Raw genomic sequence first — 23,481 nt, forward strand, 5'->3', positions numbered from 1 at the left:
ATCCCTTTAAAGGTGAATCATTGTACTTAAAGGGATAGTTCACCCAAAAATTTAAATAAGCATGATTTACTCATCCTTAAGTCATCCTATGTGTATATGACATTCTTCTTTCAGACTAATACAATCTGAGTTATATAAAAAAATGTCCTGGCTCTTCCAAGCTTTATAATGGCAGTGTTTCGGGGTTTCTGTTTTGAAGTCAATAAAAGTGCATCTATCCATCATAAAAGTGCTCTACGCGGCTCCGGGGAGTTAATAAAGGCCTTCTGAAGTGAAGCGATGCGTTTGTGTAAAACTTTACAAACTAATCTCTAACTTCGCGACCAGTGTTTTGTTTTGATCTATCCTCTGTGCTTTGGCGTTAGTCATCGGAACTTACGTTACGCCTGCGTCCTTCGTCATACGCTGGAATGCCAGTCTCTCGTGAACGCACGTACGACAGTTCGAGGAAGTTAGAGATTACAGTTTGTTAAGTTTTAAATATGGATATTTTTCTTACACAAGCTTCAGAAGGCCTTTATTAACTCTCCGGAGCCGCGTGGAGCACTTTTATGATGGATAGATGCATTCACTGCCATTATAAAGCTTGGAAGAGCCAGGACATATTTTTAATATAGCTCCGATTGTATACGTCTGAAAGAAGAATGTCATATACACCTAGGATGACTTGAGGGTGAGTAAATCATGGGCTAATTTTCATTTTTGGGTGAACTATCCCTTTAAAGAGATTAAACCAAAAATAAAAATGTGTCATCAATTACCTGTATCACATCCTTTTTGTCAGCAAAAAAAATAAAAATAAAAAAAATAAAGGAAGAAGAAGATACTTTGAAGAATGTTTCAGCTGTTACAAGGAAAGTAAATTGGGTCCAAAACAACAGTGGATGCCACTGATTTCCCTGTATGGACAAAACCATTTTGATTACCATGACTTCCATTGTATTCCATTTCTCTCAAAACATCTTCTTGTATATTCAACGCTATCTCACGACCAATTCGTACGAATTCGTACGAATGATAAAAAGTTGGCTAATTCGTACTAATTCGTACGACCTCACTCGTACGAATTTGTACGATTTGTCTAAACCCACGTGATGGGTAGGTTTAGGGGCGGGGTCAGGGGTAGGTCATTCGTATGAATTCATACGAATTGGCCAATTCGTAAAATGTGTACGATTTTGCAAAAATCGTACTAATTCGTATGAGTCAGGTCGTATGAATTCGTACGAATAAGCCACCTCGTAGAATTTGTACGTTTTCCCGTGAGATCGGGCTGGTATATTCCACAGAGGAAAGAAAGTTATGCAGATTTGGAAGAAAAAAAACATATACACATGATGTCAGAATTTAAATTTTTGGGCGAACTATCCATTGAATTTCACTTTTCCATATGTTTATCTGTTACAGTGAAACCAGCTGACATTCTCTGATATATGCACCTTTTGATCATCTTCCTTTATTTTTATGAAGAAAAAATTACTGTATTAAACTTTCAAACTTTTCTTCTTTTAAAAAACAAATCTTTTTGCGTTACAGTAAAAGCATTTTACTCTGTGATTTGCCATCCAAGGAAATGCACATCCCCACCTGAACCGAAAGAGGAAGAAAGGGCAATCCAAGCAGCTCTCTGCACACACCTGCATCTGTCTAATGTTTCATGGGCCATGAGTGAGAAAGAGGTCTGCTAATCTGCCCACGCGGCTGGGCAGCGTTCGTTTTTCCAGGAGGCCCGTTGCTGACCATGCAGTGGCCTAAGCTTTTTTCTTTATTCAAATCAAGGCAGTTGTGTAGGGGGCCATGGGCAGAGACACCCAACACCCGGCAATCACACTGTCCTCCACTCACAGCGCACACTCTAAATGATTAATGAAGCTGGCTCACCTTCCCTCTCAGGAGGGACGCGAAACCTGATAGCGCCGGGAGAGGCTGCGCTCAGCCGCGCGCATGTGTGTGTGTGTGTGTGTGTGTGTGTAGAGCTCTAGGAGAAGACATGTAGGGCCATAAGTTTCATCAGTGTTGTATGGTGGTTGACACAGAGAGAATTCACAGTAGTCTACCAGTGACAATTTTGTTGAAGACGATGACTGGCTAGAAGCAATATTTGCTTTATAGTTTATATGTTCCACCAGCACGTGCATCATTTCAAGCTTTAACTCATAATCAGAGTATTGCGCCATTATCTAAGATGCTAAATCATGTCAGTGCTTGTTCTCTTTCTCTCTCACACACACTCTCCTTCTCTTGTCCTCTTGTGTGTTGGCCCCCTGGGTGATCAAGTTTCAGCCCTCTGTCCTCCTGGCAGGCAGAGGGATTAAATGTTCATGCATAGGGAAGTGACACCACCAGTGTCTGGGCAGGAACATGCTTCTCAGACTGTAATCAAAGCACTATCTTTCATTCTCCCTCTCTCTGTCTCATTCACTCACTCTTATATTTTTCTTACTCTTTCATATGCTTGTTGTGGATAATTTTCTGAACGATGAAAGATTATTAGCAATTTTATCCAATAAAAAAATGTCTTTGTCAAAAGATATAATCTCTGGTGTAAGTATATTTGCTAATCCATACCAGTTACAGTAATGTTGTTATGGTGTTTAATGTGTTGAACCACCTGTGACATATAAATCTAATGCTGTCACAGATCTTATTAACAGCTGATCCTCCACATTCCCAAGTGTTTTATTGGGAATGTTGGCTTATAGCAGATGAGTAGCCTGGTCAGGAAATGACTCCCCTAATATTTCATATACATTTGAGGAATGCATCCATATGTGTGGTATAGAGTGAGCATTGTACATTTTCCAGTACAGCGAACTGAGTCCTGTACAAGTGTCACTGTAAAATTCTCTGTAAATGGGTTGATGACATAACATCACACGTGACACGCCATAACATCTTTTAATTACTTATCCTTTTATTTATTTTATTTTCCCCCCTAATAAAGTCAATTGAGTTTTGGTTCGTAGGTCAAGTCCTACAAAATGTATTGCCGCGCAACCGCATACTAGCATACTATTCTTACTTTTTCTGCCATTATAAAGGTATGTGGTTCCGAATTAAGCATACCTCCTGTTTCATTTCTGTCTATAAATTGTATTATTTATTTATTAATTTATTAATATTAATTTATTAATCCAATATACTTACAATTTTCCCAAACAATTTTTTCTAACTATTTCTAGGCTGTTCGTCCAATCTTAACCAAACTTTGCACAAAGCAGTTACAGTATAGACTATGTTTGAGAAAAGTAGTGGAAACAATTTTGATATACGTGGAGCATTGCAAGGATATTAATAAATTAAATTGTTGGACATTATGCATTTTGACCAATGGTCTATCACAAAGTCAAAAGTTTAAGGAAACTTGATACACATTGGCCTACGCTGAATTCGGAACCACATACTAGTGTACTACTCTTACTACTTTAACCATATCTATCTATTGCAGAAATAGGAGTTCAATGCTAGTATGCTGTTCCAAATTCAGCAAAATTCTGAGGACACACACCAAGCTACTTCAAGTTCTACTCATATGGGGCAAATTAAGTTAAAAATGTGTATGAAAATGTGTATGAAGGAGAGTGTGGGAGAGAGAGGGAGAGAAAGAGAAAAAGCACTGACATGATTAAGCATTTAGATTCTTCAAATATTACTTGGTTAACCAAACAGACATGGCCACCAGCAGCCAATCAAATCAGGCAGCTTATAATGTCAAATCTGAATGGCAGATATGTTTGTGGGTGTGGCCTATAAAAACTAATTGGCCTATATCTTGTAAGCATATTATTGCTAACAGCAATTATCATTATTTTTTACAAAATCAGTCATTTATACAAATGGGAATAAGAAATGAAGGTCATAATACTAATGTTGTCCACCATAATAAATCATAACACATGCTTCAAAAATCAAAACAGTTCAAAATCTGTGGATTGACTTGTAGTAAAAACAAAAAACAAAAAAAAACATGGAAATAGTTTCATAAAGTTTAATAAAGTCTGAAATAATGCAGTTTGTCATGAAATCCTTGATCTCAAAAATACTTATAGATCATTAATTGTAATCTTACATTTAATTTGTCCTAATGATATTGAAAACATATTACTATGTATTGAATGCATTATTGTCTAATTAAAAATAAAAAGACACAATTAAGTCTATTTAATTTTAATATATATATATGTGACCCTGGACCGCAAAACCAGTCACAAATCATACGGGTATATTTGTGGCAACAGCCAACAAAACATTGTATGGGTCAAAATTACAGATTTTTCTTTTATGCCAAAAATCATTAGGATATTAAGTAAAGATTATGTTTCATGAAGATATTTTGTAGATTTCCTACCGTAAATATATAAACAATATATTTTTGTGAGTGGATGCAGCAAAATCACGAACATAAATGGACAACTTTAAAGGTGATTTTCTGATTTTCAGATTTTCAAATAGTTGTATCTCAGCCAAATATTGTCCTATCCTAACAAACCATACATCAATGGAAAGCTTATTTATTCAGTTTCAGATGATGAACATCTCAAATTCAAAAAATTGACCCTTGTGACTGGTTTTGTGGTCCAGGGTCACATATGTCTATTTTAATATAGGCCTTGAATAATAATTTCATAAAGATACATTTAAAGACTGTATCACCGTATGAGCACTTGGTGCTTGAATTTTTTTTTTTTTGCAATTGTGATAAAGCTGCCCTGATATTAGAGTGAGGGAAAAGCCTCATTAAAAAAAATACATTCTTGAAAAGAAAACCTTATTAAGTAGTTATCTTTTGTTTATATTTTGAGAAATGTGAAACGGCTTCTTGAACCAGAAAAAGGTTGGGACTTTTTTGTCCATCGGGAATTGATAGGATCGTTGTCATTTGCTAATTGCTGCGATCGTTTCATGTGAGTGACAGGTTGCTGGAGGGGAGGGATTGAAACTTGTCTGGCTGTCGGACAACCTCGTTGCCAAGCCCTTGTGTCGGCACACACGTCATCAAAGAAGAGATGTCATTGTGAGGGAAAGCGGACATTCATGTGTTTAAGATTACAAGGACACATCAATAAAAAACATTATGTCCAGGGATGAATCATTTATAATAAATGCTGCAATATTCCATTAAAATAAGATTTGTCAATTTTGATTTCATGGTGACTTTAACAAATATAATTTAACAAAACACAAAATCTGCTTTTTAATATATTTAAGGCTTTTAGATTCCAAATGAAATGGGTACGACCATCAAACTCATGTTGTCGAATCAACATGCAAATAATAAATAAGATCTTGACCAAAAATGTATGCACCTCTTGATGGAAACATATCCATCAAGGGGTGCATACATTTTTAGTCAAGATCTTGTATTGGCATTGCAAGAGTCAAGCGCTCTGTAAAGTCTCCAGCACATCCCAAAGACATCCAATGAATTTAAGGTCTGGACTCAGAGATGCCAATTCATGTGTGAAAATGATTCTTCATGCTCTCTCTAAACCATTCTTTCACAATTTGAGCCTGATAAATCTTGACATTGTTATCCTGGAATATGGCCTGATGTGTCTTCCTACATGGTTGTTTAAGAAATGAAAAGCTACACACTCCATCTGTGTAGCTTTTCTGTTGCCAAACATATGTATAACGTGCAAGAAACATAATAATCACTGCAATAATGATCCAAAAGACTCTTATGCATTTGCCTATTTAAATCCAAACAGCGACTTATTTTATTTGGCCGGGCAGTGATGATATTTTTAGGGTCATTACATGTAAACTTTTCTTGAAAATGGAATAAAGGTTTTGGTGTAAAATCACACGAAAACAACATGAATGCAAACAACAAGATTTCCCATTTCTTTATCAGGGACTATTTAACTGGTAATGCTATTTGTTTATTTGCCTGAATAATTACTTTTTAATACTTTAAATATGTGTACAGTTGGACAAGGATACATACAGTGTATGGTGCGTGGCTGTCATCATTCCACTATAATTCCATCAAGCAATAGATCTTTCGCATACAGTGATTACGGGAAACATATTTCATAACCACAAATACGAAGTTTGTTTTATGAAAAGTTTAATATTTCAAAAGAGCAGTCAGAACCCAAAATCAACAAATTGTTACCATACGCTCTGTCTCTCAATAAAGCTGTCAAGAAAACATACTAACCCGACTAGAATAAGATGGAATGGAAGGAGTGATTGATGTCACTCTCCGTTCTGTTCTTGATCACCATTGGACCGTTAATGACCAGTCCAAACCCAAAGATAACCTGTTTAAAGTGAGCGGAAGCCTCCCTGTGTGATATCTCTTGTTCTTTGGGACTGTACTCTCAAAGAGCTTGTTCTGGTGTTATGAAGTGTTCTGTAAATATTTTGTAACCGTCTACCGTGCCAGTGAAACCATACACTTGCTACAATGTGGAAAACATTCTGACTACATACTCGTCTTCTGCTTGCCAGAGACTGAAAGCAGATCTTGGAGCTCAGCGACAGGAATCAGTCCAGTTGACTGGGTCATCTGACCTGTTCTAAGGCAGCTGTCCCGCTCGCAAGCCGCTTTCCCCATGCTAAACAGGGGTCAACACATTTAACCATGAAGTTATGAGAGCAATTCGAGGAATAAGCAGAGAGAGGCTTTTGGGGAAATCTGTACATGACGCTTTTCGTGCCATCTGACCTTTCCGCAGTGACACTCTAACTGCTAATTCAAATACCAGCAGCATTTGCAAAGCCCCACAAATTGGCTCCATCAAACTTGGTCATGGAGGCATATAAATCACCAGCAGGGGCCTGTTTTTGGAGTCTGGCAGTGTAGACTGAGTGCACAGAGCTTTGTGTGTAAGATTAGGTCTGCATGCGATGCATGTCTGTGTGCGTGTATGTTTGAAGTTTGTAAGTCTAAACAAGGTTGTTAGGCTTGTGCTGATAGGTCTAAATGTGTGCTAATGATGATGTGTTAATGGAGGGTTGGGTTGATATTGACACTCTAAACCTGTGCTATCCCCAATGGACAAATGGTAGGATTTGACACTGTGTTTGGGGCGGTGCGTGTACGTATGTGTGTCTGTATATGTTTGCTGGTTTGTAAGTGTGTGTGTGTGCTGCTGTGCTCATTGTCAATGTCGCTGAGTTTCCTAAAGGCTTCTGCAGCAGCAGAATACGGTTGTCAGTTTTCTTTATTTGAGTAATGTAAATGAGCATTAAAAAAAAGCAACAAATAAAAAGTAAAAAATAAAAGTCCTGTATTTGAGTGCCTAATATGTTTACGTTCACACACGGTTATTTACAAGAGTTTCGGCCGCATTCTAAAACCAAACTCACTGCTGTAAAGGACTCACAGCCGTATTTTCTGCATTTTGTTGCATGTTTTCAAGTGCAGTTTTAGTAAGCTTTATGGTCTGTGCGTTACTCAAATGCTATTGATAATTAATAGATGAACTGCAGGTTTCAGATGTGAAAATCCTATTCATTTTCTGCATGGGAATTGATTCGCAGTGCATTTTGCAACATATTTAAAAACAAATCACATTTTACAGTGTAATTCTTGGGGAAATACTACATTACCCATGATTCTGCAAAGAAATCTCCACCAATCAGATGAAGCACTGCAAATGATATAATAGAATCAATCTCCCTATGCTCTCAAAATACTTAAATATGTATATGCATAATTTGCAATAAATGTATATATACAGTATATTCATTGTAGTTCTTTCCCTCATTAAAGCTGTCTGATTTTCAAATACTTTTTGCTTCAAATCAAAGTTTGTAGTGTTGTGATTCACCTAGCTGGTTGGTTTGGTTCATGGTTTATAACTCTTAAACTCTTTAACAATTGTTTTTATTTTATTTTTAAATCCCTATGGGGAAAAAAACGGAATAGTATAGAATAGATAAAATTCTTCCAGAATTTCTCTGCTATAGCAGAAGAAAGGGGATTGACATTGGCTATACTCATTCACACACTGACTCGAATACCGTATGTAAGCTGTTGTGTGAACAGGACAATTTCAGAGTCACATGAGGGCAGTGACATCTTTCCATCTTAACTTTCTACTTTTTTTAGGCCTATATATTTTATGAAAATGCACTCTGCGGATCCTTTTTTGTCTCATTTTCCATTCTTTACTTAACAGGGGATTTTTAATGCAAATACATTTGCATGGCTCGACTCATGGCTCATAGTTGTGTTAGTTTGTGTGTTTTACACAAACAAAGGGTCTGCTGCTTTTAAAACACCATTTCCATTCTCACGCACATTTCTCTGTGTCTTGTCTCACCAAATCTTGTGTGTTATTCGACCACCAGAAATGTGGAGGAGCATGTTTGTGGTGGCCTAATAACACACAAGCTTTGGTGAGACAAGGTAAATTCAATAACACTACACTAGACTCATTAAATGTAGATATTCATAATGTTATTTATTCATGCCTGTAAGTATAAGACGAGAGAAGAGAGGACAGACTTGTATATGTAAAACCAGTGAAGTGATTTGTTATCAGTATCACTCATTATGCCACAACTGAAACGTTCATTTAAATCAAATGATTTCGTATAGTGGTATACTCACACATAGCAATATACACTCATACTTTCATGAACACAATAAAGGAGGTATTTTTGGCCCAGTCGGTTGAACTAAAATGAGTCCTCTGTAATACACGGGAAGAGTTTGGGGTGTATAAGTTTACAATGTATGCCGCAGGCACATCCTCTCACTAATGTTACAATGCAATGTTATACCACTATTGTTCAGATCCAGAAAATGACACTTCCCTTAAGGGCATGCACATCAACTTACAGGCTACACACACCCCTCTTAAACCAACTTGATTTGGCTAAAACATAAAACTTTCTAAAGGACACTATAGCTCTCTTTTGCGCACACTGAGTAAGACCGTGGTTTCAAACAGTAAGCAAAACAACACATTAACTGTCTTACAGTTAATATTCAATTCAATTCACATTTATTTGTATAGCGCTTTTCACAATACACATTGTTTCAAAGCATCTCTACAGAAAATGCATGAGTCCACACATAATTTAGAGTGATCTGTTATCAGAGGTAACTCTCTCTAAGATATGTATTTCAGAAATGTACATATACAAATCACAGTTAGCTAAAAATGTATTAATTTAAACAATGTAATAATTTAAGGCAGAAACAATGAGCTCATTAAACCAATGAATACTTGTTTGTTAACAAATGATGTATTATTTATTATATGTATTATTTCCTTTTTATGTATACTTGCTGTTTTCAATTAATCATTTTAATTAAAATGTTTATATTTCATAGTTTGACACATTTCGATATTTTAAACATTTCATAACATTGCTTATGCAATGTATTTGTGTGTGTAGTAATTTAATAGTTTGGCATTTATTTATTTACCATTTCATGTTTTATGGTCATAATTTCCTAACATTATTTCTCTGTCAATGAATTTATGCCTCATCTGTGCTACAGCCTTTCTGTGCAAGTAAACAGTAATTTTTATATTATTTGTATTTGTATTTACAGTAAGTAAATACAGTCTGCGCCTCTGCAGCTTCAGAAGCAGCTTTATATGGTGTAAAGCCGGAAACAGGCTCCTTACAGTATCTGATGATAACCATTCAAATAATCTGCACCTGTTTTACATGTTTTGCAGCCCACAAAAAAGTACATGCATGCTAAAATTGCATTTAATTGAGTGGACACGTGTGGTAACCCAAGTGCGGGACCTTTCTCTTGGCCTTGGGTTCCCTTGACCTTTCCACAGTGGACACCTGTGTGGGCAGATAGCAGGTTTGTTCACCTGAGGAGGAGCAAGGTGTGTGTTGTGAAAGAACCACACACTCCTGTGCAGCGAAGCCAGCTTTCCCCTCACAATGGCTGGAATTATCCAAATCAATACACCTTTGTGCACCGTAAGCAGAGAGGAACTAATGCCAGTCGAGGTCTCAGACTTTATTTGAAAGATTTAAAGAGCAAGATCTTGCACATTTTAATAAATCTGTGGCTGGAATTATAAGAACCTGTTTGCCAATCAACGTTCAGATCTAATGCACCTAAACATGTGTGGAGTAATATAACATGTTAATCAAGCTTTCAAAGACAATAATTCCCTTTGATTAAACATATTCCTTTTACAGTCTGAGACTCAATACTCTGGTGCATCTTGATCCCACAACAACAAAGGACAGAATTAGTTTCATGGATACAAAGTCATGAGTATATGTTGCTAACCCAAAACAGAACAGTGGACGAAAGCAGCAGTGAAGTTCCGTTGTGCACTGATTTGCTAATCAGTGTGATATGAGTATGATTATAGCAGAATATGTGATTAAAGCAAGATTCTCTGTCTTCTGGGACATTTGTGTATTTTAGCAGAAAACTTCAAACTGCAGAAAACTGAATGTCTGAAAGATGAAATGGAAACTTCACCCTGGAAAAAAAAAAGTGCTTTGTACTGGAAAAATATATCTTTATATAATTTATTTTAGACTGATTTTATGTTCTGTTTTCATAAAGTTATACTGCTGCACAATTCACAAACTCTTAAATCGTTTGAAAATAGTTATCAAATTATTGAGGAAATGATTGCATGTTCCCATGTTAATGCCAATCTTACTTGCCTGAGTATCATCCATTTATGCATTTGTGATGAATAAATCCCAATACTCATTTCTAATCTCCCTTCTGGAGTCTGAGCCTAAATAAACACAGCACTACCCCCTGGATGGCTGGCATGGTACTGCAGCCATATGGTGAGGGCAGGGTGAGCCACCCAAGGGGGTTTGGCTATTCTGACATAGTCAGTCTAACTGCCTGCTTAGTCAGGTAGAAACTCTCTGACCTACATGTAAAGCAAACAATCACAGTTTGTTTATGTGTGCCATCCCCATACCATAGTAATAGACTGGCATGGAAAACAATGATTTAAATAAAGGTGTGGCAGTCTGATCAAACGGTTGTAAAGAAAAATTTAAATTTCTCTCCATCCAGAAGAATTTTTTTCTCTCCATTGATGACCATTCAAAAGTACTACTCTTACTATTTCTTCCATAGAAAGATGACAAAAAAATAGTAAGAGTAGTATGCAGTAGGCCTATGCGGTTCCGAGTTCAGAAAACGAGAGATACTTTGGCAGGAATGGGTAAATGCTGACTTGGCAATATGACCCTTCAAAAATCCAGGCTGCGAAATATACGTCACATAGAATGTATGCATTTCATATAGCATACGTGTAAAACCGAAGTATAATTTTGGCTTTAGAGCAGGGGTGGGGGAAACTCTGGCCCTCGAGATCCGCTTTGCTGCTGAATTTAGTTCAAACCCTAATTAAACATAGCCTCCCTGAACAAGCTAATCAAAATCTTCAGGATTACTAGAAAGCTACTGGCATGTGAGTTTGTTTAGGGTTCGAGGTAATCCCTGCATGCAGGAAAGTGAACCTCGAGGGCCAGAGTTTCCCATCCCTGCTTTAGAGGTCCTGATGTTCCACTTGGTAAACTGTAGCCTGAATCTATAGTGCCACCTATTGGAATAATATTCTCATGCATGTCTAAATCATATAATATCTGATCTCTTTGCTATAACTCAATATAGGTTTCCCTTTAAATTATTTGTTGTTGTTGGGTGTGGTTTCCCCCCCCCCCCCTGTCATCTGTCAATTTGAAAATCCTGTTCTGATTTCTGTTTGCCTGCATGAATAATTAATGTAACGCTACATGTGTAGGTTTAATTTCCACCACTAGAGTTCACTAAATTACATAATTAAAATACTTTCTGTTTCAAACTACTTGTAACTATCTCTAGTAGCAGCTTAAATGAAGGACATTGTGGCCATATGACACAGAGCAGCTGTAGTTTCAAATAACTCAGTGTTGCTGTGTGATACAATTCCTGAATCATGTTGTCACAAGGGACAGATATGCAACCGAAATGTTTTGATTTGGAGTAAGTCCCAGATGTTGTTATTTGTCTTATCAAAGTCAAGTAGCATGTGACATTTTGGAAATGCAAGTGATGTCTGATTCACTATCTTTGTGGGGACTCTAGACATAATGATGTTTATACTGTACAAACTGAATATTCTATCCTCTTACACCCTACCCCTAAACCTACTTGGCACAGAAAACTTTCAGCATTTTTACATTTTCAAAAAAACAAACAACAACAACAACAACAAAAAGACTCATAGGGCCTCCATCCCCATGAGTCTGTGTGCATTCAGAAACACACACACACACACACACACACACACACACACACACACTTCAATGGTTCTTATAATCCTCATATTGCCATAAAAAGTGCAAACACATATCCACGTGTTATACTCAGGTAAAATTTGACTCACATTGAAAATCCTTTATTTATAATAGATTATTAAGTTTATTTTTAATTTAATATTGTTTAAATAAAATGAACAAAGTTCTGACAAAAGACTCTTTTTCTGGTTAACTTTAGGCATTTTATAATTTAGAATCTCAAATGAACACACACACACACACACACACACACACACATGATTTTTATACTACAAACTGTATGTTCTATCCCACTTCACTAAACCAAATAAATAAATAAATAAATAAATAAAGACATAAAAACGAGTCTAATTAAAATAGACTTGATTACAACCTATATACCCTTCCTTTAACAGACACTTTATAGCCTAGAGATTGTTTTGGTCCATAAATGAACCAGGCTCTTCTAATCCAACCCTCTGTTTCCCCACGCTGCTGCTCCTCTGTCTGTACACACACGCTCCCCCATCCGGTGCAGAGTGGACGCGACGCGGCGCGGCTTAAATCATCTGACGTGTTTTGCGCATTTCCTGAACTGGCGCTTGAGCGTAGGGAGGGAGAGAGGGAGTGAGTGAGAGAGAGGGAGAGGGAGAGGGAGAGGGAGAAAGAGAGAGAGAGAGAGGGCGAACAGGGAGAAAGGCTGCAGCGCAGAAGACTTCATGAGCGTGTAGCTCAAATGCTTTCGCCTTCTCAAATCAACAAAGAAAAGAAGCAGCTGAATATCTCGGCGAGTGGATGGCAATAGTCTCCGAGCGGTTCGTCAGCAGACTGGGAGAAGGAGGTATCCCAAACGCCTCTCCCACTCAACGCATACGGGGAAACGAATAGTACAAGACAAACCCTTCTGAAGACCATCACATTTGGGATATTTTCCTCTATATTATTGCCGATATTTTGCCTGCTGGACTCGTTCCTCTACTCAGCGCTATTCCACACGTAGGGAATCCGATTGTTTACGTATGCTTTCCCATTACGAGTAGAGACGGATCGTAAACAAACACAGGAGCCTCTGGTTTTGCATATCGCGTTTTTGCATCCTATTTGATTGTTCCGCTCAAATGAGGGAATCAGGTTGATCCGTGTAGTGGTTTGAGGAATTTAATCATCACAGCATCCATCTATATGTGCATGTATACTGATGACGTGATGACATCTATGGGTATAGCGACCCCCTGAATCAAAACCTAAAACCGTCTGTTCCTGCAAAGAAGCCAGCTGCATCTCACTTGAGCGTCATCATGGTGGTTTTTAATGGAGTGTTGAAGATCAAAGTTTGTGAGGCACTGGACCTGAAGCCCACTCCATGGTCGCTCCGACATGCAGTTGGACCAAAGACCCAGACCTTCCTACTGGACACGTACATTGCCCTCAACGTGGACGATTCACGTGTGGGCCAAACTTCTACCAAGCAAAAGACGAATAGTCCAGCTTGGAATGATGAGTTTGTAACGGAGGTTTATGATGGGAAGAGAATTGAACTGTCCGTCTTTCACGACGCACCAATTGGCTATGATGACTTTGTGGCCAACTGCACTATACAGTTTGAGGACCTGCTGCAGAATGGCAGTAGGCACTTTGAAGATTGGGTATGTTTATCTCACAATTTATTGCATGATGTGTAATCACTTCAGTCTGGCTCCTGGGGGCCCCTCAACACTACAAATTTTGGTTGTCTTACTATTCTCTCACACCCAAGGTTATGGAGCACTTCTAATGAGACATGATTGAGAAACACTGGTGTAATCTAGTGCAGTGGTTCTCAATCCCGGTCCTGAAGAAGCCCAGCTCTGGACATAATAGATGTCTACCTTTATTTATCACACCTGATATAATCCGCTCTTATTGCTGCACAAAGACCTAAAGCTGGTGTGGAGACATCCAAAATGTGCAATTCTGCGGTCTTGCAGACAAAAAAAAAAAAAACACTGATCTGTTGTCTAGGCCATAATTTTCATCTGTTGTCTAGGCCATAATTTTCACAGGGACTGGTCGGTTTCGGATTCTCCTCAGCAAAGCCCCTTGTTTCCCAGCCTTCCTCACGGGTTCTCACGCTCTGGGGGTTTTCCCATTTTTTGACAAAACATGTTCTGCTGCTGTTGAATCCAGACCTACATTTACCATTTCCGTCAAGTGAAGCTGTTTTGCAAATTGCCTTCATGAGATGTAACGCTCCCATGCCAGAGAAGGAAATAATCAATGCCCATTATGCAAGCTGTAAAACAAGTTTGACACAGTTTGCTAGATGTATACGTTACAACCTGTCATTTATCTGGCCGTGTTTTCTGAAAAATGATGGCACCTGTAGGATAGCACTGCCATATAGACCTGAGTGTCTCACCTTGCCAGTCACCTTATTTTGGATTCTGACCACTTGGCAGAAATAGGCCCATTTAGAGCTCAATTCACTGGCTTTCATTAGAGTTTTAATAGTATTGGACTCTTTTGTGTCTTCTCTTTTGAGTGTTTCTTTTCTAATGAAAAGAAAGGCTATGTGCATTATAGATTGTAATATTGTTTGCATTTACATGCTATTGTGTGTGTATAACACACATAAAAACTTGTCATTATTGTTTTACAATAGTCTAAAAGTTGAATGTTTTGATGCTGCTGTGTTGTAATGTGTTTCAGTGTCATGGAAAAATAGCCAGAGATTAATTTAGCATTCTAATCATGCCTGGAATTATGAGTTGGTCTGTTATATAATCTTCGTCCAGCTGAGGGGCTGCAGTGGGGAGTGCTTTGTATGTTTGGTCGTTAGACACCCAGGGAAAGGTCAGCATATATCGATTATGTCGCTGCATTGGTCAATCTTCCCCTCCTGTTGGCAACTCGCACTGTAAATGTGTTAGGCGAGAGAGTGAGAAGGAAATCAATTTAATCTCTGCATTCCCCCATCGCGGCTTTGACGACCTGCCTAATCATAACACACCCTGAGCCCTCTGTCTCACCGTCAGCTCTTTATTTCACCTGTGTACTAAAGAGATTTGACAAGTAAAAAAATGGTTAACCCTTCCCAGAATTTTCCGCTTTTGCAAATATTGCTTCTTTCCAAATGCGAACCTTACAAATGCATCGTCACAAATGTATAGCCTAAGTTCTTCTTGTTTTATTGTTTTTTTCTGTTAGACTGTTAGTCTGGTTTTGGCTGTTGAAAGGGGAATGTATTGCATTCACTATGCCAATGCCAATCCAAAAAAAAAAAAAAACATGGCTCAACAAAAAGGGCATATGTTAATTATGGCAAATGCATCTGACATAATTGAAGCTGAACGTTTTGTCAGACTTCATAGCTACAGATACGCTTGATAACAACGATTCAGACAGAAGCTCTGGTATGTCTAATTTTCCAGAGAGTCAGAGATGTACAATCTTCATCTGCCATGTCTTGTTTATGCAAATTAATAAAGCAAGAGTTTGCTTTCAAGAGACAAGTGACCGGAGACGGAGGGTAATCAGGGTTGTGCGCCATTCAAATTTGAATTGAGAATGTTTAAAAATCTATTTCTGAGCTGAAACAGAATTTGAGTTGAGGTGACATACATTTTAATTGAAATATTAAGAAGTACAATGCAAAGAAATTATGTAACAGTATTTCTTTTCTAGAAAAGCAACTTAAAGCAGAACTTGCTAACTTTTTTAACTTAATAAAACTGTCTAGAAATCATTTGGATGGTTAAACAACCTGTTCTGGTGATATTGGTGACTTTCCCCGCTCCCCCCAGCGTTCCCAGGCGGAAAACCAACCTTGCAACTTGGGGACTACCGTCCCGGCAAGATAGAAATTGGAAGTCTCGTGAGAAGCGAGAACGAGAACGAGCGCGAAACACGAATTGCTTTACGGCAATTCGACATAAACACACACGCATGTATGATGTATTACCAGATTACCCACCTCGGTAGACATATCTCCACACGATACAGTTGGCTTGCTCCGATCAAAACAAACGCACATGAGCAGCGGTAGAGAGGGGGAGGAGGCCGCCGCAAGTGAGTTTTTTACGACCGTGTTGTGAAATATACGCCTTCCCACAGCTGTAGGGGGAGCTCGTGGGGAAAACATGCGACAACAAAAGGGAAAATCAGCGAAGAAGTGATTAGAGTTCGCTAGAGTTGCCGAGTTCTGCTTTAAACTAGTGGTTTGATAAAACCTTGTTTTAAAGTGTTTGAAATGTAAAAAGCTTTGAAAGCCTGGAAATGTAGGTTTTTAGGCTTTGCAGAGATCGAGAATAACATCTATAATATACAGTAGTTAATAATATTAATTTAATTAAGTTTTGTGGACTTTTCTTTGAACTGTAATTCAGTAAATTCCTGTCATTCCAATTCCAATTTTAATTAAACTTCCTGTAGGATATGGTCAATTCAATTCAAATTCCAGCTCATGAATTGAAAGGAAGTCAGTTCTTTAATTCTGGATTTTACACAAACCTGTTGGTGATGTGATATTTAATTTGTTGGAGCATTGTTTAGTTTTTTTTCCTATTAGAATACATGGCGTATGATGTAATGAGCCTTAGGATGGAAACTTCCTGAAGTTTTTGGTGTTCTCTCGAATGAATAGAGGGTCAATATGTCTGTAAAAGAAACCAAATGAGGGCCATTTTTAGGAAGACAGTTGTTTCTTGGCTCGTCATTTGAGCAGCAGAGGCCGGAGCCAGACGTCTCCCGAGAAACCCACACTGTTCACGCAGTGGACTCACATCCAATGAGTTTCATCTGTACATTTACTCCCACTGTTACCCACACAGGTGGAGCTTTTTTCTGCTTGGAACAAGGAGAGCATGCTTACTAATTTGGATAACCACCTCTACTTCAACAAACACATACAAACCCACAGAGAAACAGTAGCAGCAGTGTTACAAAACTGTTTAGGGAAAAAAGTAACCAAACAGGACCTCTAACCCTAAAGACGACGCTATTGTGTCATGTTTGTTGCTTTACCACTTCTCTGTTGGGTTTCTGGCCTGTAATCGTTCCCCAATCATGTTGCGGTGGCCTGGTATGATGCAACACGTTTTTCAGAAATTGCACCACTTTTGGGCACTTTTGCACACACCTTCTCTTAAGCTGATGGTTAGTTGGGTTTGAGTTGACGTGTTAGCTGTCCATGTAGCTTTTAGCGGAAGAGGTAATTGGAGCCTGGTCTTTGTGGATGGTTCTCAGACACTACTAAGACACAGCCTCCTGTCTTTGTTGTGTAAGGGCAGGAACAGACTGAATAATTTACAACCCTTCCATCAGCCTCTTTATGGAATGTCTGACCCTGCAGAGATCACCCACAACACCCTTAGCTCAAGTTAGCAACAATCCCATTATCACCAACGAAAGTGGCCCTTATCTTTAGGGATATCTCTGCCTTCAGTTACCAGCCTATACTGAGGGGTCATCTGTGGAGAGTTGGAGAAAGAGGGGAGAACTTCTGTTGATCTTGTAGCCATTCATTCGCTCTTGTCTTTTTCGGGTTCATTCATTCTGCTTCCTCATATTGTCCTCCTCCTGCTATCCCTCTGCTTCCTTCATTTTCTCTCTACTGGGTTTCCTTCCCTTCCATCTTGTTGTCCGAACTATCCTTGTTAATTTCATAGATATTTATGCTCCTGAGATTATGCCCAGTCCATTTCAAACCAGCTCCAAATGCTTAAAATACATTTCACGAGGAGTGTTGCTTTAGCCACAGATAATGAGCTTTAAAGGCCTGCAGTTTCCTTAATGTCTTTCCACTGCATTACAGCTTACATTACAGTTATCGATTGCACTCAGTATTTTACAGGTTTATGCCCAGCAGCTCTCTTTCCATTGTGTCTTCTTAAATGTTGGGGTTAGCTATACAGTTCTTCCTGGTTACTTGACATTGACATCATCTACCCTCACTTCTTTCTGGTCATTTACACAAATAGGCCAGGGCTGAGGCTAAAACACCAACTGCTCCCCCTACTTGACATACCGTTGCCAGAAGAACCCATATCATCCTTTTGCCAAGCCAAAGCGCATCAGAGCTGGGTGTTGATTGAGTTCTTTCCCATCAGTGTATTCATGCTTCTAGACTAAGGTGGCAACATGTCGACTTGCACAGACAGAAACCTTCTCACGTCAATCTGTTTGTTGCACATCGGTTCACAGTGTTTTTCATCAGTTCTCAAATCTCGGGATTTGAGGGGGAAGGGGGAATTGTGGGTAAGCAGGGATCAGTCCATCCAGCAGCACTAATTAATTTCATGAAAGGACTCGATGAGAGACCGGTGAAATGTCTTTATATGTTTGTTGTGTCTGTCCTCATTCGTTCATCTTGTGTAGTTTGGCTTGTGTGTGAGTGTGCTTTACAGTTTTGTGTGTCGCCGGCGGTTGTCTAGCTTTCACATGCTGCGTTGAGCTCTCGCCTGGGGCACATTGAGCATGCTTACAGTGAAAGGGAACAATACAGGTGACATATGAGATACTCTGGCAAATATGCCTGATCTGCACCGCTATCTACATGACCCAGTTACACACACACTTGTACTCTCAGGTCCACAGCTAAATACAGCACATATGTGAATATCTATCTTCTCTTTGTAGCTAGTGCTAATGGGTTTTAAACTTCTGACTTGTTGATCTTTAGTGTGGATTCAGGGGGAAGTTAATGTAGTACAAAAATTAGTGATGGAAAATGGGATCAATTCCAATGTGATGGATTTCACATTGATCTTAGAGCTCTGAGGCCATTTCTCTTGGTTCCAGTGTTGGCATAGTTTTACGGTTTTACTTTTTGGGCATAATTTAAGGTCCTTCATGGGGTCAGTACAATTCAAAAGTTTGGGGTCAAGATTGTTTTTTTAGAAATTAATACTTTTATTCAGCAAGGACAAATGTGACAGTAAAGACATTTATAATGCTACAAAAGTTGTCTATTTTGAATAAATGCTGTTCTTTTGAACTTCCTATTCATCAAAGTTTCCACAAAAATATTAAACAGCAAGATACTAACAAAATGTTTCTTGAGCACCAAATCAGCATATTAGAATGATTTCTGTATGATCATGTGCCACTGAAGACTGGAGTAATTCAGCTTTGCCATCACAGGAATCAATTATATTTTTATATATATTAAAATAGGAAACTTAAAAAAAAATTGTTACAGGCTTTTGAACTGTAGTGTATATATTTCAAAATTAATTTTTAATGATCTTTTAGGCACTATAGGAGCATATTATGCTTGTTAATGTTACAAATTGAAGCTGCATTCGGTAACTTTTTGGGGTTAAAAATGATCCAAAAGAGATTTTTGAGCAAGTACATAACCAGCCAGTGTTCAAAACAATTTCTTGCCTTAGCTCAATTCAAACCGGTAAGCTTGTAAAAATGTTTTTATTTCCAGTGGTACTGGTGGATTTTCACGGGAAATTCGAGCATGTCTTTGCGTCGTTACGTCACATCTGTACACATAAAGAAGGCGTCTCGGCTAGTAGGCTATATTGCGTGTGAGGATGTTGGAGGATGTCTTGATATAATTAAACTTATCAATTTGATGGCGGATCCAGAAAGATTCAAACGACAATCACCCGTTGTCCCCGTTGTAAAATGCAAAAGATTTCATTCGGACTTCGGAGTGGCTACAGAAAAAAAGAGACTGCAACCGGGCCCATGCGAAAACAAGGATAATATTAAAGGGGGGGTGAAACGCTCAGTTTCAGTCAATCTCATGTTAATCTTGAGTACCTATAGAGTAGTATTACATCCTTCATATCTCCAAAAAGTCTTTAGTTTTATTATATTTATAAAAGAAAGATAGGCTGTACCGAGTCTTTCCGGAAAAAACCGAGCGGCTGGAGGCGTGCCGTGTGGGCGGAGCTAAAGAATCACGAGCGCGCGCAGCTTTTGCGTTGAGAGCGTCTGGAAGCTGTGACATCCTTTACCGTGAGGAAAAAAATGTTATCCAAAACAAACCACGGCTAACAATCAGATTCAGCCATACATTTATGATCCAGAATCAGATCCCGAGGCTGAAATTGAACACGAGCAGCAGCAGCAACGACTACAGCAGGTCGTCTCTATGTGGTGTGTACTGGAACTGTATATATTTGCTTAGCGGTTTTTGTAAATGACTAATTTCCACTTTATGTTGTCGTATATATTTTTTTTCTTTAAAGGTGTACATGTGGGAAGTGCAGTTTGATGCCAACTGAGGCGGAAAACGTTTGCTGCCAAGAAATAGAACCGGTTATACTTATGTCTTGAAATGCATTATAATGTGTAAAGTTGTAGTTTGTACGACTTAATATGATAGCATACAATTAGCTTACTAAATGTACTTTAGCACTGTCTTCATAAAAAGCAGCCGATGACTTCCCTAAAGCCGAGCACAGCGCTTTGATGGGCGTTCTGCTTTCGCTCTCTCGCTCTGGTCTACGGGTGCGCGCGCGCCCTTCCGAGAGAAGTGCCCTTAGGACTCGTATAAGGAAATTCCGCCGCATCTGACGTCACACACGCCCATACTCGAAAAAAACTTTCCGAAACTTGTGACAAACCGGAAGGAGTATTTTTAGCACAGAAATACTCCATCAAACGTACAACTTAATTTTTTAAACTTTGTCCATGTTTAGCATGGGAATCCAACTCTTTAACAGTGTAAAAAAATGCCCCCCCCCCCCCCTTTAAGGGCATTAAATGTAGTCACGCTATGCTGATGTTGTTAATATTAACAATTTGAGAACAAAGTATAATTTGCACGGTTTGACGTGATAGGATAAGCGATCGTTAGATTTAATCAAATTCACAAAAGTGAATGTTACTTACTTGTTCAGATGACATTTTCCGGTGAAAACTCTTATGTTGGTCATACTTCCAAAAAGTAGAATCTGTGATTCCGAATGACAGTATCCACACCGGCGCGGTGACTGACAGACGCACATTCTCCTCAAAACATTGGATTCATCCGCACTGTGCCGTGCCGAGGCACAACCCACGTAAAGTTGATAATTCCGCGAATAACTGCAATTGCAGATTTCGAACAGAGATGGCGACAAAGAGGAAAAACTTCGGACTGCAGCTTTAAATGTATTAGTATACATTTCTGCTGAAAAAATTAAAGAACTAAAGAAGTGCTCATATGGCCCACAGAGAGGCCAAAGTATCCCATCATCACCATCATCATATCTGCAGTCATCTTCACTGCAGGAGCCCACAACAGACTTGAATCCTCTTAGCACCCTGTTCACACTCTGCATGTGCACACACACACACACACACACATACCAGTGTACCACAACCATCAGCGTGTGTGTGCATGCTCGCTTTATGCCTGAGATTAAATCAAAGTAATTCACACCTCATGATGTTTGAGACACAAAGGCTTGTAGTCTGTTCCTGTGCTCACAGTTACATGAGCGTTTTATCTCCAGATGGCTGTTTTCATTTTGTCTGGTCTCTTTTTGCGCTATTTACTAAATTAAAGCCGTGAAGCCCTCTCTGGACCCAGTGTTTATTCAAAGTGAATTCCAATCGGACCTTCAAAGGTTCTCATTATTAGTCTGTATCATGAATAATGCACAATTAGCCCTGGTGTGGTGTCTTATTAGTAATTCATGGAGCTCTGAAGGTTTCACTCAGAGCGGTGTGTTCACGGAGCTGAATGTACTCGTATGGCCACATTTGTGTGTGATTTCGAGTGTGAATGGGAGCCGTGCGTGCCGCTCAGCCGTCATGCTGAGGCTCTGCTGTTGACAGATGGACGTAGGAGGACTGTTGCTGAGCTCAAACTGTCTTAAAGAGAGGGTAAGAAAAGGATGAGAGTATAAAGGAGGAGAGGGCGAAATTGAGGAGGAGTGGAAAGAAAGTGTTCCTCTGTTTAATCCTAGCAGAGAGATTCATTTAGAAATCTGTGGCACATGTGTTTAAAACTTCTTAGACCTAGTTTTGATTTCCCAAGTGCACAGTTAGGAGAAGTGTTTTCAGTCGCACACAGTATTTCTGTCTCTCTCTCCCGCATCCCTACAGTGGGCTCTCCTATAGTCAAATCAACAGTCCTAATAGGACTAACAGCTTAATGTGATATACTTGACCACAGCCTCATCCTTTCATATTTAGTTTTTAAAGAAACAGGCTGTTTTTTTTGTTTTTTTTGTATAGTCAGGAATGGATTGACGCATTACGTTTTATATTTAGTCCTGAGACGCGGATCCATAAATCGCAACCTCCTCCGTGTATACTGAATGTACAAGATAGAAATGCAGCATAAGCTGTCTTCCCAGTGCATCATATAAACTAATTCAAACTGTTTATATTGAAGGGTTAGTTTACCATGAAATAAAAAATCTGACATTATTTACTCACCCTCATGTTGTTCCAAACCTGACTTTGTGAAACATAAAATGATATATTTAAAAAAAAATTCAGTTTTTTAGTTTTTTTTGCCCATGAAGTGAAATTTGATGATTTTCTAGTGATTTTCTTCCCCTGGCTGTCATACAGTGCTATGCATAAGTTTAGACACCCATTCTAAAGTTGACTAAAAAGAGGAATAAAAAATCATCTTTTGGAAACTGAACTTAATGCCTTAATTTAAAAAATTAGGAAAAATCCAACCTTTAAGGACACCAATTTTCTTTGTGAATGAATAATGTATCGTAAATAAATAAATGTTCTTCCTTAAAATACAGGGTGCATAAGTTTGGACACCCCTATGTTAAATTCCCATAGAGGCAGGCAGATTTTTATTTTTAAAGGCCAGTTACTTCATGGATCCAGGATACTATGCATCCTGATAAAGTTCCCTTGGCCTTTGGAATTAAAATAGCCCCACATCATCACATAGCCTTCACCATACCTAGAGATTGGCATGGTTTTATTTCAGTTAGCCTAATAGCTAGTTTGATTTGCATTGAGAGATGATCTTATGGAAAGTACCCCATGCCAATCTCTAGGTATGGTGAAGGCTATGTGATGATGTGGGGCTATTTAATTCCAGAGGCCAAGGGAACTTTATCAGGATGCATAGTATCCTAAATTTTTTTTTTTTTTAAATACTTAAACATAAAAATCTGCCTGCCTCTATGGGAATTTAACATAGGGGTGTCCAAACTTATGCACCCTGTATTTTAAGGAAGAACATTTATTTATTTACGATACATTATTCATTCACAAAGAAAATTGGTGTCCTTAAAGGTTGGATTTTTCCTCATTTTTTAAATTAAGGCATTAAGTTCAATT

The 23,481-nt window shown here is 38.6% G+C and overlaps 1 protein-coding gene across 2 annotated transcripts in view; it reads left to right on the top strand.

The window, feature by feature from the left end:
* Nucleotides 1–12,849: 12,849 nt before the first annotated feature.
* prkcea (protein kinase C, epsilon a) overlaps nucleotides 12,850–23,481 on the top strand; it is a 73,796-nt gene continuing 63,164 nt past the window's right edge. The window contains exon 1 of one of the 2 annotated variants that reach the window (XM_084435049.1): nucleotides 12,850–13,883. In XM_084435049.1, coding sequence (XP_084291175.1) covers nucleotides 13,536–13,883 — 348 coding nt within the window. In that variant the 5' untranslated portion in view covers nucleotides 12,850–13,535. The remainder of the gene's footprint in view (nucleotides 13,884–23,481) is intronic. The other variant, XM_084435050.1, reaches the window with a different exon arrangement.

The sequence above is a fragment of the Rutilus rutilus genome (assembly GCF_951802725.1).
Source record: "Rutilus rutilus genome assembly, chromosome: 16".
In the NCBI taxonomy this organism is placed as follows: domain Eukaryota; kingdom Metazoa; phylum Chordata; class Actinopteri; order Cypriniformes; family Leuciscidae; genus Rutilus; species Rutilus rutilus.